At 39.0% G+C, this 17,233-nt stretch overlaps 1 protein-coding gene across 8 annotated transcripts in view; it reads right to left on the bottom strand.

Moving 5' to 3' along the window:
- usp25 (ubiquitin specific peptidase 25) overlaps positions 1–17,233 on the bottom strand; it is a 58,064-nt gene that overhangs the window by 33,763 nt on the left and 7,068 nt on the right. For 7 of the 8 annotated variants that reach the window (XM_086226442.1, XM_086226441.1, XM_086226445.1 and 4 more), the window contains exons 2-7: positions 9,554–9,631; positions 9,092–9,236; positions 8,703–8,826; positions 7,425–7,587; positions 4,472–4,558; positions 2,995–3,132 (exon numbers count right to left, since the gene is read on the bottom strand). In XM_086226442.1, coding sequence (XP_086082568.1) covers positions 2,995–3,132; positions 4,472–4,558; positions 7,425–7,587; positions 8,703–8,826; positions 9,092–9,236; positions 9,554–9,631 — 735 coding nt within the window. The remainder of the gene's footprint in view (positions 1–2,994; positions 3,133–4,471; positions 4,559–7,424; positions 7,588–8,702; positions 8,827–9,091; positions 9,237–9,553; positions 9,632–17,233) is intronic. The other variant, XM_086226444.1, reaches the window with a different exon arrangement.

Here is a 17,233-nt window from a genome sequence, read left to right on the forward strand (position 1 = left end):
GAGCTTGATTCAAACTGGTTGGTAATTAATTTACTTTTTGATTTATTGTTGCAAATCTAGGTTGGATGTTTATTCAAACTGTACTCAGTACTCAATTAGGGATTTTTTTTTAAAGTAACAGTAGATTACTTTTTGTAATGCATAAGTAAAAGTAAAACTACAAGCTTAAAAATTTACTCTTGGAAGAAGGGAGTGGAAATATGGAGCCAGATTATTTGAAAAACAGTAATTTAAAGAATACATTAACTGAAAGTTCAAGCTTTGATCTTGAATTGTTAAAAAACAAAAAAAACAAACTGCTGCTTTTTAAACTAAAAATGTTTAAGAAAACATTAATTTAAATACAATTGTGTGCTGTAGTACTCTCTGCCATGATAATATTTTGTTAATTAATTGGTGTGGTGTTGCTACTCAAATTTTCCAGATGGATTGTAAGGCAATATTTTTGTGTAAACTTGTAAAATTGCTGTGTTCATGTTAACATAGAGGTTTGTAAATGAGAGAGACATGTATCATTTTATTTGAAAATTATTCAGATCCTTTAATTCTGGTCAGTGAGGTAGCATAGACCAGGGATCTTCAACCTGGGACCAGGATGGGTCTTGTATATTTAGTCAAGTTGGGGCCCACTTAACACCTACTGTAATCCTGCCTGTAACTCACATGGTTAGTTAGCATGACGCCAACATAGAACCTGCGAACAATCCCACTTGCAACCCATATTTCAGCCCATACTATCCCCATGTAGGACCCACATAGGACTAGACGCTGGGCCCAATATGGGTCTTGTCTGTTTTGCCCAGCTGGGGCCCACCTAAAACCTGGTGTAATCCTGCCTTAAACCCACATGGGCAATTGGTGTGGGGCCAACATGGAACCCGCAGACAATCCCATTTGGGTGCGATCTGACAATCCCATATGGGGCCCATTTTCCGGCCCACTTTATACCAACACGGGCCCCACATAAAAATGTTGGCTGGGTAATAGCCCAAACACCAAGAACAGCTGTGTGTGTGGATTCATCTCACGCAGCTCAAAAAGAGGAATCGTTTTGATGGCTTTCCCCATTCATGTTGTCAAAAGAGAATAGTATGCACACACACAATCATCACTGACTAGGCTTTTTGGTACTATCATCCCAAATTATTGAGTCATGGCAGATTTGGACAAAAGAAGAGACTTTTCACATGCAGCCAAAGATCTTAAAACACCACTGCAAAAGGCATGTCTTTGCTCTCACAAGAAATGACTGCCATAAGAATGATGGCTCTCCAAAATTGCGCTGCACTGCACTACCTACTAGCCTAACACGGAGGAACTTGTGCTGTAATTGGAACTGAGTGTTGTACATTATACTGAATTACAATGCTACAATTCAAGAAATAACCCATCACATGACCAATATTGCGAAGACACTGCACAATCCTGTCATCATAGGTTTATTTGACCGGGTTAAGACAAAATTAGCAGTGCTGGATCATGTAATTTTTGAATTTGTTTTGGTTGGTTTTGAATCCTAACTGTTATATGTTTTCTGACCACTTGTCCATTTGCAAATCCTTTATTACAAAAACAACCACTACTATCATATACTCCACTGCAACTCAACCACCTCCACCAATAGACGGGGAAAGTTGTAATTTTCATTTCAAAATTGAAATTCATGAGAAAAAAAGTGTGGACTGAGGAAGCAAATTACACATCTGAATATGTAAGGCACACCTACAGTATCTGCTCACATCCCTGTCTATCTGTCATTCTCATTCCCTCCTTTCTCTCTCTTTATCTCTGTACCTCTCTTTCCTTCATCACGTCTGTGTTTTTTCCATTACCCGTCTTCGTCTCTGCCCCCCCACCGGTCAAAGCAAATGGCTGTTCTCATTAAACCTGGGTCTTCTCAACGTTACTATCTGTTAAAATGAAGGTTTAGTTGCCAATGTCACAAGATGTGCTTCGTTATGGAGAATTGTTGTGTGTAAATTCATTGAAGGAGAGAAGTGGTAAACCGAATCTTCTTGTGATGTGTCATGAGATAACTTTTTTTGGGATTTGGTACTATACAAATTAAATTTGTTTTGACTGATGTGTTACATTGCTATCCAATAATTATTAGTTTGAGAATGTTGGAAAGGGGATCATCTATAATAATAATAATAATAATAATAATAATAAGGAATGCAATCTATATGTAACCCCAGTATACTAATGAATAATTTATAACAACTACAACAGATTAATATACACAAAATTTGTGGAAATACCTTCCAGGTGTTCCTGAGATATTATGACTGTGTGACGCAACAGTGACTTCGACCAAGAAAATATTTCAGTTTATCCTTGAGTCCCAGTGGAGGTTTGAGCCAAATTTAAAGAAATTACCACAGGGTGTTCCTTAGAGATCACATTACAGTTATGGGACAGGTTAATGGATGTATAACTCGATGCAAGTAAAACGTAAGTAAATACAAATAATCACAAGTCACTTGCCTGAAGTGACTTACCTCCTCATCTAACTCTATATGGCAGCATAAGCAGGCACAAATGGAGCTTAAAGTTGCTACAACACTGCATCACGAAAAACAATACTCATACTAGGCCATCGCCAATGTGTCAATGTACATGACTGAGCCCCAAACACATACACTTCAGGAAAAAAATGTTCACTTGCTACCTAATATATCCCACCCACTGACAACTGCCATTGTAACAAACAAAAACAAAAAAATCAATGTTAATCAATTCACTTGCCATAGGTCAAAATGTTATGGCTGATTGGTGCGTGCTTACCGGAGCGAGATCATCAGGGTTTCTAACAGTATAGCCTATTTATAGGCACTTATATCAACTCAGGATGAGTCTCTAATATATTTGTTTTTATATAATGTCACACTGTCCCTCTTCTCTTTCTCTGTATTTGGGTTATTAATGCAATAATGGACACTGCTTTTACTAACCATATATACTTATGTTGAGAAGGTTACTGATGTGGCTTACCTGTTGTGACTCACTGGACTTGAAGGCATCTTTGAGAATTTCCACAGCTCGAGAGGGATCCACATACTTCCTCTTGGAGCCCACTAAGAGGGAGAAGAGGTTCCTCAGCTCCTGCATGAAGGGCAGGTTCCTGTGTTCCTAGTCAGAGTAGCACAGACAAACCCATGTGTCTCAGCTTCCACTGAAGAGCTTGGACTGCCGATGGTGGACTGTACACCTTTACAAGTTTCTGGTCATGAGAGACCTTGTGAATGCAGGATAGCTTTGTATTTTGCTGCTTTGGTTACACTTTTACAGTGTTTACAACTTTAAATGAAACTGACTTTTTCTGCAACTTTTTGATCCCCCACACAGCTGTGTGTTCCACTTCATGATGTTGTGCTGTTCTGTGTCATCATTTGTTTGATGTCAATTTACTATGAATCTGAATCCCATCAAAAAATGTTTTGTGAAACATCAGATTTCCATTAAAGTTCTTTACAGCACTATTTTCATACATATAATGACAGTGGGTGATGCACCTAAATGTCTTAGCAGTGCGAAGTAGGAAGCCACTCAGATTTCTGTACTGGTGAGTCAAGAATCAGAATCTGATCAAACATCCCAAGTGTCACACTGCTCAACTGAAGGTCAGAGATTAGGATGGAGAGAAGTGAGATGAAGAGATGACTACCCAGAAGAAAACTTCCACAGCAGAGACTTGGACCAAATTAGCAACAGCCTGCTAACCCTATGGTAAGCCCCCAGTAGGGAAAATATGGTGACCACAAACAAGTTAAGAACTACTGCTACTACTACTATATGTGATTGTATAAAAATTCAAAAACTATCAATAAGTATTAATAGTTATGGGCTTAGGATGGGTAGGAACAGGAGGGGCATGTCCCTACCAAAAACCACTAACGCACTGTCCTTACCAATATTACCACTGTCAGTCAATATCTATTTAATGTTTTTAGCCTTTACTTAAAAAAAAAAGTAAAGTAAAAAAAAAAAAAAAAGTGACTGTATGCTTGTACTATTTGATAGAGTTCATCGGGACCTTTTAAATGGTAAATACAATTTTTTTTTGCTAAAATGTCACCTATGGCCTTTTGCACCAAGCCCTCACAGTATAAACAAAAAACTTTATCTTAATGGCAAACCCTGATGATTTCTTTCTTCTCCCAATTATGATAGTTTGCTTGTTCTATTAGCTCAGCCCCACCAATGTCACAATCAAATCTTGGCCCTTGATTGTAACACACTGTAGTTGTACACTACACACTTGTAGCTTGTATGACAGAGACTGAAGTGAACTGCAAGAGGCAGAAATTAAGCTGCTGCAATAGACGAGCAAGATGGCACAGTTGGTAAGTGATGTCTCATAGCTGTAGCATAGCAAAACCATAAACATACACCAAGACCTGAGAAATGATAGACACTATGATTTTGTTATTTCTGCTTCAGGACCAGTGCAAGCTAGCAGGGTTCTCACCTTCCGGTTGCGAGGAAGATCATGGACTTGGGCCGGTGGAGAATAGTTGAGCACCAGCCTTTGGAACTCCAGCAGGTTGAATAGAGACTAAAGGTTAAAGCGTAATAAAGACACATTAGTTTCATCTCCATTATTCCCTTTATTTTACCACAGAGAAAAGCATAAGCAAGTGAAGAAACTCCCAAATCCCACATTGTTAGTTACTGTTTTGTATTTTTAACACCAAGCACAACCCCCTTTTCATTTTCATTATCAATTTGATGTGATGTTACATGTTCTTCCATCTCATCAATTAAACTTTAGGGCCCGATGTTTTATAATTTCTGTGTTGTACACAAAAGTGGACAAACATAGTCAAGATTTGCAGATCTTCAGATCACAGAGGGGAGAGTTGTTTACTGCAGTTCTAGTATTAAGTACATGACGGTCAGTTTCAAGCAGTGGCTTCATGGGGGGGGGGGGGTGTCATAACAACATGTGATGGTGTATCCAGTGTTCAACTAGCATATTTCAGCTCAGCTCACATTTTAACACTGTCTCCATCATTTTCGAGACAGCTGGGATAGAATCTTCTAGTATAACAGAACAAACTTGTGTTTTACCAGTAATTACCTACATCATTTATGATGCCTGCTAACCCTATCAGTCAAGTTCTTCTGGCCCCAAACTATTTGATTTGGGTCCCATCCCTCTTAAATAAAACAGCAGAAAAAGATACAAAGATGATTTTTCCCCACAGTATTAAAGGTCCTGGTTCAAAACTATTTATTTCATAATCTAAAATAAAGTGTTTACTGATATACAATATGAATGATAGTACTGAATGCATCTCCAGAAACTGATCTGATATGACCCACAAGACAGAAACCATCTCATTCGGTCATGAGATGTTCAAATTCAGGAACACTTAGCCCACACAAATGAACTGCAGTGACTCACCAGTATTAACATGAACATGAACCTGATATGACCTCCTGATACCCTTGATGTTTGTCATTTTAATGGCTTAAATTGATGGCCTGTGTAACTAAAAATGAGACGCTGCTAGCTTCATGTTTTGTACACTGCTAGTCTGCCCTGATGAGAAAGCTACACTTGGAGTCAGAATTAAGGTGTCAGTCTCAAAAACATTTGTACACAACCAAAAAAATGGGAATGAAATGCTGCTGAACAAGAGAGAGAATGTGGACCAATCAATTCCAGAGATGGGATTAGATTTTGATCCATTTTATTTGAGTTGACAATTATCCCTAAAATATATCCAGATCGACTCTGCTTATGATCCTCAGAATTATCTCATGACAAAACCCAAAACCTGGGTTTTTACTAGTTTCAGTTCGCAAAAGTATGCGCAAAAGCAAAGTCCTTGGAAAAAAAGCAACTAAACCCTAGATGATAAAAATCATCTTTAACTTCATCATGGACTTTCAGATTAGCCCACCCCAAGAAAGTGTTTTGAGTAGCACAAAAGTGTAACACTTTCACATGTGTTATCTTGCTATAAAATGAAGACATCACTGTCTGTCAAACCTTGTAGATTCACAAACATGGCAGCGGGGGGGCAGAGTTTGGACCAAAGTATGGTGTTGCTACATCTGTTAATATGGAATTACCTTGGTTTTCTTGCGTCGGACTAAGAACAAATGAGTGCTCTTTGCAACCAAAGGAAGCAACAAAGAAAAAAGAATAAAGTAAAAACTTGTTTTGAGCCATTTATTTATCATCTGTTGTTTGCTTTTAAGTAGGACAGACAAAAATCGATTAAAATCGGAAATTAGACTTTTTTTTTTAAGAAAATTCGGAGATTTTATTTTTAGGCCATTTCGCCCAGCTCTACCAATAATCAACATTAATGATTTATTGAGTAATCTTATATAAACTAATGCTTTGACTGCCTTTTTTTCCCCTGAGTTTAAAGAATAGTTCCAATTTGCCATTACAACCTACATTGTGGTCAAAGGAGGAAGTAATTTCCCTTTTCTTCTTCTACTTGTTGACTTATATGACTAAAAATACAGACAGTGCCACACTGATCACAACCCAACCCAGTGTTCAAAGGTCAATTGGATTTGAATCAACGCAATGTCTACATTTTTTTCACAAAGGTCACAAATCTATATTCATAACAATCACAATGCTACAGACACAATTTTGGTCATACAACAATGTAACATGGATGTGTCAGAAGCTCAGGTTGATTTCACATGTAAGTATGTACATGGACCATATGGAGGAACATATGAGTAAAACACATTAGTAAAAACTTATAATTCCTTCATGATTTATTAATTCACTCCCATTTAATTTGAGATCCTCAAGTATTTCTTTGGCTGTCAATACTCAAAGCTTTTACTTTCTTTTCACATTTGTTGTGCTATAATTTAGTTTGGATGTAATACAACATGTTAACCCTTTTATTGCAAAATCATATAAAGGTTAAAAAGTCAAGACGTTTGTAAAGGCTTCAAAGAACTCCAGGGCTTCCCGTCACTCAAAATCCAATGTCATGTCTCTAAATGTTACACTATTTGCATTTACCCAACATTTACTCCTATGTATAGTTCTATGGTCTGCGAGGTGTCACCAAGCACATTTCCTCAACTCTGTACATAGTTGTGATGCACATATCTCTTGGACTTGAGAAAGAAACCAAACAAGTATTTTCTGGAGAATATTTTTTTAAATGAAAAACAATAATTACGTTGAAAATAAATTTAGCACATTGCACTACTGAACTTCTGCACAGTTCAGAGCAGGGCTGCTAAAAGTGGAGCCTATGGGAAAAATTGGTTCAGGACTATTTGGCTTTCCAGGTGAAAAAAGAAATTATTATTGATATTATTATTATTATGAAAAAATACAGTAAATCATTGTTTATGCATTTTTTTAAATGAGGTAAATGTCCTTTACACATGCAGTGTAATGCAGAGTGTGTGAGTGTGTGCATCTCCACCTGAATGACAGCACTGAACCAGCAAGTATTGCCAACATTTTTCAGGCCCACAGGACAGCTGTCTATCCGCTTCCTGTCATGGGGGTTGGGTGAATCGTTCCATACTTCTGTATGAGTTCGTTTCAGACTTGCCTTGTTCTCAGCTATGCTGGCCTCCAAAACTCTGACACAAAGAGGAGAAGCGAAAGCAAAAAAATAGAAAATATTGAATTAAATGCATTTTTACTACCATTTTGTCTCCTAAGCATTGTGATAAAATAAGTAACATCCTGTTGTGTTTGGCATTATGGGTTATGCTTTCAAATGTAATGTTTGTAAACTTACATTTTCCCTTATCAGGACATATACAAGTCAAATTTATTTAAATGTAGAAGACAGAAAGCATTGCTTTGGCAGTGAAGTAGAGGACTAATTAGAAGCACTTTGTGTTTCGAAATGTCACTTTTTATCCATTTTAAACAGTAAGAAGATGATTTATCATCACACAATTTTGTGACATGTTTCATCATCACATGAATCATTCAGGGTTCCTATACATTTTTACTAAACACCATTCTTAACTATTTCATCACCTTCCACACCAGTAAGGTGAGTTTTTATGGTCATATACTTAAATTTTTCTAATTCTAATTTCTAATTACATGCCTGTAAACTGCTGTTTTCAAATTTCATAACTTTTCCATGTTTTTCATAATCATATGAACCCTGATCATTATAGAAATCCTTTTTTTTTTTTTTACTAGAGGTCAATAACTCAGTCTTATACAATAATGGTGATATACAGGGATGCGCAATATTGGACTTTTTGCTGATTTCCAATATTTCACAACTGATTTTGGCTAACAGCTGATATCCACATGTATCAATATTTACAGTAATAAAATAACTTAACATGATGTACAAAGCTGAACATACAGAGAAAAAAAATTAAGAAAAAATTAAATAGTTTTGTATTTTATATGTCTGAATATTAAAGAAACTTTTCCTTGACATTTGGAAAGCACATATATTCACACATTAACTGTTGTTTTGTTGTCAATGATGTGAAAAAGAATAAGAGACCTGACTAAAACTGGACTGATATGAATGTCAATCACTGGACAGATACTGATAATTTTTTTATAAACTTGCCAATAATCTGCAGATACAAATACCAGGTCAATATTGCATTCCTCATTCATTTCCAGAGGTAATTTAATCACACCTTAGCCAAAGATGGACAAACAGTCTGTGGTCACTTTTATTAATAACTTGGTGGTGTTGTGCTTTTTTGCCCACCTGCTGATGGCCTGCTCTTCATCGGTGATTCCTGTCTCCCTGAATGTCCGGTTGGACTCCTCCAGACTGAGGGCAATAGCTCTCTGCAGGTCATCTTTATCATCCCCAGTCAGGTCAATTACATCTGCACCAAGGCAAATCCAGTTTGCATAAACCCATATTTTGCCTTCGTGGTTGATACACAGAATGTTGAGGGCAGTAATAAAAACAAGCTTTTTCCATCACAGTATATGAAGCAAAGATAAAGTTAAAAGTTGCTGCAAATTTTTCAAACATCAATTCAAATGTAAATACAGTTTCTCTTGTGAACTTTTGGGCTTTCATGTTTTACTTTATTTTAATAATCCATGAGGTCTTCCAAAATTCTGAAGTTGAAGTATGCTGCTCACTTGTGTCTGCCTGGCTTCCCACACTGATATATCTGTCGCTGGCCACCTGAGAAGTCTGGTAGTAGGTGGTCTCATCTCGCTGCGGAACCTTTGCATTCTTCTCTGTCAGAAAGGCCACAGCCTCCGCCAGGTCCCCATTGCTCACCTGCAGCAATGCACGTGTGCATAGTGGGGTGAGAACACAGGTAAAATAGATGAGTGGACATGATGTTTATTTGGAATATTTGACTTGATGTTTAGTATACACACTGAAAGTTTTAATATAATTCTACACAGCTGAATAATGTTGCTTCTGATGGAGTGGAGGTATTCTTTCTCAAGTCTATGTATGTTTGAATTAATTCTGCAAATCAACAACTTACGGAAAACAATAACATCCGAAGCAAACCACAGTACCTGCACATGGTAGTATCTGTGTGCATGCATGGAGGGGTTGACAATTTATAATGTTTCATACTGTACCTGCAGGGCCTGCTGAAGCAGCTGAACATCTGTAGTACCTGTGACCTCTCGTAACTGGTTTAGTAGCGTCTGCTGGTGCTGTTGAAGAAGCAAGAACACAAGACTTTTCAGAAAACAGTAGATATAGGAGAAGGAGCATGTAGTATGGTATTGGTCAAAATATTACAATCGGCCACCAAATATATCACACCACTGTGCAAGTAATATTACTTTACCTGTTGACAATTTGCTACCAAAGTGTGGGATTATTTAAGTCAAATAAAACTTCTACAGCACTGGTGCAGCCTTCCTTCTCCCCCTCTGCACTCTCCTCTGTTCTGTATAACTGGGCACAGCCACGTCGCATTCTGGCTGCAATGTAATTCACGTCCATCCTCCACCACTGAAATGTTCACCAGCAGCTGCAGCATGTTTTACCCTCCTGGCTTTATTAACTTGCTTAGATTCTACTGGTTTGATTGTTATTCTAGGTTTGTGTTTCTATCATGATCATGCACAGTAAATGATTATGTGCCCTTTCCTGAATGTTTTTGCAATGTAGAGCTTGCACATGATGTTTTACTTTGAAAATTGACCAGATTTCACTCTCATATGGGGACTTCCTGTCCAGGTCAATCTGCTGTAAAAAAAATTGATGTGCAGTCTGCCAAAATACACTTGCTGCCTACTTCCCTTGAAGTGGTGTGCCGAGATGCTTCTGGTGGAAATTGCACCATTATCTAGAATGGCAGTGCACATACACACTGTAGGGCACGCAGTCATCAAGTTAAATATTTTGCAAATATCAAGTTTTGAGGGGCAATAAATGTTTCACTAGAGTATGTAAATCAAGGATTAAAACTAATAACATCCTGTCATCCCAGAGACATAATTAATTGTCATCAGAGGGATCAATATTCTCTCTCTGGTTGAAGAGAATTTTGTGGGCACTGACTTCATGACTTCTACAACAACAATGCAAAGCAGTAAAGGGTCTGAAATCTCTAGAAGGGAGAAGTGGGAACAGAGATAGGACTGAGATCCCATGAAGGCTGAAGTGGACCAGAAAGTGATCTGAATCCTCATATTTGAAGGGACAAAAATTATCAACATAATGTATTGTTTTTATTAAATTATCAGTAAGTAACAACTCAAAATGTAAAAAATATTTTTGGGAAAATTAAAAAAATACTGATTCCTGCATTGCCAGACACACCTGTATGGAAGACTGCTGTCCCCAGAGGCACTTCACAAAGAAGTAACTACACTACGAAGAGCTTAACCCGAGGATCGTATGCAACAGAGAAAGCACTGACACATCCATATCATACTATACTATGCTATAGAAACTGGCAAAATTGTGAGGCAAAGCGCAGCACACCACCAGCAAACCTTCTGAATGCATTAAGGCAGTCTTCAAAGACAACATCTTTAACCCAAATTTCTCCAAGAGCTCAAAAGAGGAACAGGTGAAAGCAACAGTTTAGAACATCCCATCATAAGATCTTTCTCACACTGAATGGTGTCATCAACAATGGGATGGAGCCCCAATGTCAGGGTTCACAGTCAGGTTGAAACACATGGGTAATTTCCATGCAGGGCCCACCAGAAGTTAAAAAGCTAGTGTTTGCTTCACCAATACGGAGCAACCAGAGGCATCTACAAGCCTGAGTCCTTTACCCAGGCCAAGGAAGGAGGAATCATTGCCACTGCAAGAAATTTAGAGGAGGGTCCTCGACCACTTATGTGCAAGAGTATCCACCTGCCATGGAGCCTGCTGATCATGGAGAGAAAAGAACAGGGGGCACTTCTCATGCTCTACAGCCACACAAACATCCAGTGACCAAATATGCTCCAACACCCAAGGGTGAAATTTCCAGTCCACATACAGTGGGTTGCCCAGGACAGCAGATTCGTCCCATAATTAAGGATGCATATGGATCACCCTTAAGCCTGGTTTATGCTTCTGCGTCTCCCTACGCGGACTCTATGCCGTAGCCTGACGTGCACCTCCAAAAAATCCTGACTACACATCACGTCGTGACGTGAATGTCAAGGACTGTAATTGGCCCGCTCAGAGAAGGTTGCCGAATGCACGAAGAGGTGGAAGAACCTCCGTGACAAATATGTGCGTCTCCAGAAGAAAATGGCCACAAGAAGTCATGTTTGTCATGTTCAAAGTTTACAGTTTGATTCATGAAAGCAAACAGACATTCAAAGAAAAGCACTGGACTTTCTGTTGTAAATAGTTTTGTTTTAGAATCCGACAAGAGCCCCCCGAAACCATACAAAGACGAAGCCACACCCCCTAGCGGCTTGGCGGTGAATTGCAGAGCAACGCGTTCCCTCGATGCAGAACTTCGAATGCTTGCGCCGTCGCTGCGACGCAGAAGCATAAACCAAGCTTAAGTGACTGTACATGCACACAGTTCCACAGTATCAGCCTGTGTGCCACTGAGTATAATAAGAGAGACCACAGCCCCCCGCCTTTTGATCTAGGCTAAGATGGTAGAATTTTCAGTCTTCACTGGAACATGTTAACCCCTCAGCCACAGGAGGGAATGCCTCATATCCTGGCGCACAGCCACCAGCTTCAGTTAATGTGGGCCGAGCATATGTGAAGGTCCCAACTGCAAAGACTGTGGTGATATACACGATCGGAATACAGGTAATATGAGGAGACACTTGGCAAATCATCACCTTAAAGAGATTGCAGAATAGTGCAGATGCAAGGAGGGACAACGAAGGTTTTAGAAGGTCAGTAAACACACTGGAGTCTAAGTATAAAGATTGGTGATCCTGTGACTGTTCACACAGTGTAGCTTGTGCAATTTCTTTATTTTAAAATACCCCATCCTTTTCCTTAATCCTACAATTGTGATTAGAGCATTTGTAATGTTCAATGTCGAATCCTTATTTTGCCTCAACTATTTAAATGTTCAATTTCATATTGTTGTTCACATTGTTTGATGATGTCACATCCCAAGTAAGCAAGATTCCACTGGTCACATATTTGCACAGAAACAACAAAATAAAGTAAATTTTTTAGGGAACATAATGCAGAAAAGATGCTTGAGGATAGGTGTCTTCACAATTTGTCCAGCAGGGGTTGCTTGGGCTCCAGTATTTATAAAACAGTGCTGTTTGCAGCACATGTAGATGAGCACATCACAGCTCAGCAGATGGAGCTGCAGAATCTAATGGTGTCTTCAAGGTAACTTAAGTTGCTAACTAGTCTCTGAAAAACATTGCAAGAAAGTTAATAAACCGTCAATGGCCCAATCGTGTTCCCTTTACAATATCACTAAAACCCTGTCCCTGACAAGCTACATGTCACTCTTGTTCATAACATCAATCAGTTATGTTAGCTAGGTAGCCAGCCAGCATAGTTTGTCAGTACAGTAAGGATTAACACAACAGACTGTATGATAAACATCTGCTCCTGTTCATTCTGCAGCTCAGCAGACGATAGTGCAGTGGTTTCGGTGTTGACTTCACGCTACGTTATAACATAGTTAATGACACGCAATTCATGAAAGTAAACAAAAGGGGTGGGAATCTATGGCCATCTAATGATTTGATGCAATTAAAATTCAGAGGCCTGTGATGCAATGATAAAACGTTTATCGATGCACCTCAACTCATCTTTTTGTGATCAACAGTTTGTCGATTTTTTATGCATCATTTTTTCTATACATAATTTTTACTCACGGTGACTACGAAAACAAAGCATATTTGTCATGATCCACAATTAAAATAACATGAAACAGATAAATTTACTTCCATTATCTTTCATAATTGGAAGGTTATATTTACCAACATATTTTCCATTGCACAGAACCAGCAGAAAAAGTAAAGTGTGCCTGTAGTAGCATGGAGTAAATTAACACAAACTAGGCAATAAAAGTTTCGATGGACTTTGTGATTCCCTTCGCCTTTTCCAAGTTGGGTAGAAAATTAGTCATCACCTTCTCAATAGTTCTCTGGTTGGTAGCAACAACTTCAGATGGCTATTTTTCCTCCTCTTTCAGGTGGAAACATGCAATGTGTTTTCTCATATTTGTCGTGTTCCCAAAATATTTTAAGCTTGTATGACACAGCTTGCATATTGTCTGGCACTTGTCCAGCTCATTTTTTACCTTCAACTTTGTGAAAGCCAAAGTGCTTCAAGACGCTTGCTTTAAATCCAGTGGGTGCGGGTTGACATTTACGCTCAGCCATTAAGTAGCGTGTTACACTTTTGGTACACCACCGTAGACTGTCCGGGTGGTGTTCTGCCTTTTTTGTTCTGTCAACATCAATTATTGACATTTATGAATCAATTAAACCCCTTAAGCAGCACTGTACCATCACCGGTACACTGCGTAAACAACATCGCTATTCGACGGATTTCAACGGCATACAACAAGGTCATGTGATACCTCGTTCAAAACCTGTTGGTCTAACGATTAAGAAACACCCAATCACAATGAATAAAGTTACTTGTAGCCGGAGCTGAGGTCGAATGTTGCTAGGCAGCCGGCAGGTGATCGAAAATACCTACATACCAACTTTGTACTCACAATGTCATCATCGCTAAAATTTTAAAACAAGTCACATTTGGCCAGCCTGATTTGCATGAGGAATGTGTGAATTAGCTGCATCAGAGGGGGGAGGGGCGTGTTCATCTACAGTAAGTCCGACAGTGGGACAGAGGGGTTGGAAGAGCCTCACTAAAGCCTCATAGTTATTGTCAGTCTAATTCAATTTCAATTGAGAATACAGAACAATTTATGAAATCTTTTACAGTTTTATAGTTTTCTGATGCTGTTGATGATGTGCTCTATTGTTCTCTATTTGTTCATCCCAAAATGACCAAAAATATCCAAATCCCATGTAAAGCTGCATCCTGCCTGTGTTGTTTGTCAATAGAGACAAAGAGTATATTAGGATCTGATATTTTTGTGTTTGGTTATCCAGATGTCCTTTTGGAGTCTCCAAATGGGGCCAATGGATGACTCATAGGACTTTTTGCGTGCCAAACACTGTATACAGGTCATTTTTTGACATTTTGACTCCAGATTTGGACTGACAGAAGTCAGGATCTGTCTGTGGACTAGTGATGTCTGTTCAGCCCTAGCTGGTCATGGACCTAGCTTTTCATAGTCAACAATCAGAGAGAATAGCTGGGTGGAACTAAAAACTCTTTATTCTAACCACTGTATCTCCTTGTCAGTAAGTCCCAGAATCAAACCGATGCTTCCACAAGACACCTGAGAAGGTTACCTTTCCAAAGAGACCAAGAACACATCTGAGTCTTGAACTATGTGGCAGCTGTGCTGCTTTGAATGTTGGCATGGTGTTTTAACTAAATCACTGAAAAGGGCAGTGCTGCTTAAGGGGTTTAAGAATCCTCAACGTCCACATCACGATGCATTTAAGAACTGATTATTCCCCCACTCCTAGTTAACAAAACAACATCCCTATTTTAATCCTCTGCAACAAAAGCTTGTTTGCTACATTAGCTGGCTAGCTAACTACAGCTGGTCTTGTTGCATTGTGGGCGGCATGGCTCAGGGGTAGAGTGGCCGTGTAGCAGCCGAAGGGTCGCTGGTTTGATCCTCGACCTCGGTGACCATGTCGAAGTGTCCTTGAGCAAGATACTGAACCCATAATTGCTCCTGATGAGTTGGTTGGTGCCTTGCATGGCAGCCTCCACCAACAGTGTGTGAGTGTGTGTGAATGGGTGAATGAGATGACACTGTGAAGCGCTTTGAGTGCCGCGAAGGCAGAAAAGCGCTATATCAAATTTAGTCCATTTACCATTTGAGTCCATTTACAACAGATAAATATTAAAGGTCTGGTCTTAGCAGTTCCACTGAAAGTTTCCCTGATTGTTTATAAGTTAGCAGTTTCTCTCTTTACTTGGCAGCTATGAACTATGAGTTAATGTTTGTGAGATACATTGATATTGAAATATTGCTAAAGATGACACGTTTTCACAAGCAAGAAATAAGCATTTCTGATTAGCTTTTCAATCCACTGGAATATTAACAGTTGGAAACCAAGCTGTAGTTTTGTGTGGTTTAGTAAACATTTATGATGACAAGAGAACATCTTCTCTCAGGAGAAAATGTGGAGAAACTGTGCTTCTTGTACTACAACTTGCCTCTCCTTGGCAGTATTGAAGTTCACTATTGGACAGTTTCAAAATAACCAAATGTGCAGTGCACCTATTTTGTTCTACATGCATAATATTTAAGTTCTGTTTTTGTTTTATTTAATAACCCTAATGACCTTTAAGGTCAGATGACACTGGCCTGTATAATCTGTTATAAAATATTATGCACATTAATTCAATTTTTTTCAATTATTTTTACTTTTTAGTTTTAAGTTTGGTGACATACTTAATTATTCCATGAATGATGTTATATGTTAAATTAATAAAGCTTATTGTTTGAAAGTAGAACAAATATTGCCTTATCTTTAATAGGTGCTATTTCATTCTCAAAATGTGACATAAAAAATGAATAAAAAATATCAGCGGATATATCGAAAATCTGGAAATTTTAAATCCCACTTTGTCGGCATCGGTGACAAAACCTAATATTCCATCTCGTTTGGGCCCTACTTTCGATAATCCTGTGTACCCCGTAATGAAGGTGGCTGAAATATGAGAAACACACTACTGAGTCTAAAAATATCAGCGTACCTTTATGTAATAAGTTATAATAACAATTCAAAACAACCTTTGGATGAGGTGAGTTAGAACAGAGTGGTATGTGCTTTGACATGCCACTCAACTCAACCCGTGGTGCCGACTACCACAGTTTGGTGCCACATTAGAGCAAGAAAAATGTGAATAAGCAACTCTTCTTCTTGCATGCTGTATTGCCATGGTGGACACAGGAGAAGAGTACACTACGTGCTGTGCATACGCATTGCAATTTCAGTCTCCACTCGGTCAGTAGGTCAGTCAGTCAGTCAGTCAGTCAGTAAATCAGTGAGCAGAGAAAATGTCCCAAGGTCCCAGGGAAAAAGTGAAAGTGAAAGTCATTCCTTTGTTAAGAGTAATAGCATATAAATACTGCTACACCTGTAGCACCACCTGCTCACATCCCCATCTGTCCACCAGTCTCTTTCCATTTCTCTCCCTCTTTATCTCTGCCCCTCTCTTTCCTTTTGTATATCTGTTTTTCTGGATCTGGAGCTGGATCTGCTCAACATTCCTAACTGTTAAAAAGGAAGGTTTTCGTCACCACTGTTATAAGATGTGCTTGCTCATGGAAAATTGTTGGGTGTAAATTCATTGAAGCCGGCACGGTGGTGCAGTGGTTAGGACTGTCACCTCACAGCAAGAACGTTCCTGGTTCGAGTCCCAGCTGGAGCATGGGATCTTTCTGTGTGGAGTTTGCATGTTCTCCCTGTGCCTGTGTGGGTTATCTCCAGTACTCCAGCTTCTAATTCGATTTTCTAAATTGACCATAGGTGTGGCTGTGAGTGTGAATGGTTGTCTGTCACTATGTGTTGGCCCTGCGATGGACTGGCAACCCCGCCTCTCGCTGAAAGCTGCTGGGATAGGCTGCTGCCCCCCTGTGACCCTAAACAGGATAAGTGGAAGAAAATGGATGGATGGAAATTCAGTGAGGGAATGAGGTACTAAACCTACTCCACTTGTTAAGTATCATGAGATAACTTTTGTTGAGATTTGGGACCATAACA

Source organism: Aulostomus chinensis, chromosome 15 (genome assembly GCF_037954235.1).
Source record: "Aulostomus chinensis isolate RoL2024-O1b breed Wild chromosome 15, RoL_Achi_v1.0, whole genome shotgun sequence".
Taxonomy (NCBI): Eukaryota; Metazoa; Chordata; class Actinopteri; order Syngnathiformes; family Aulostomidae; genus Aulostomus; species Aulostomus chinensis.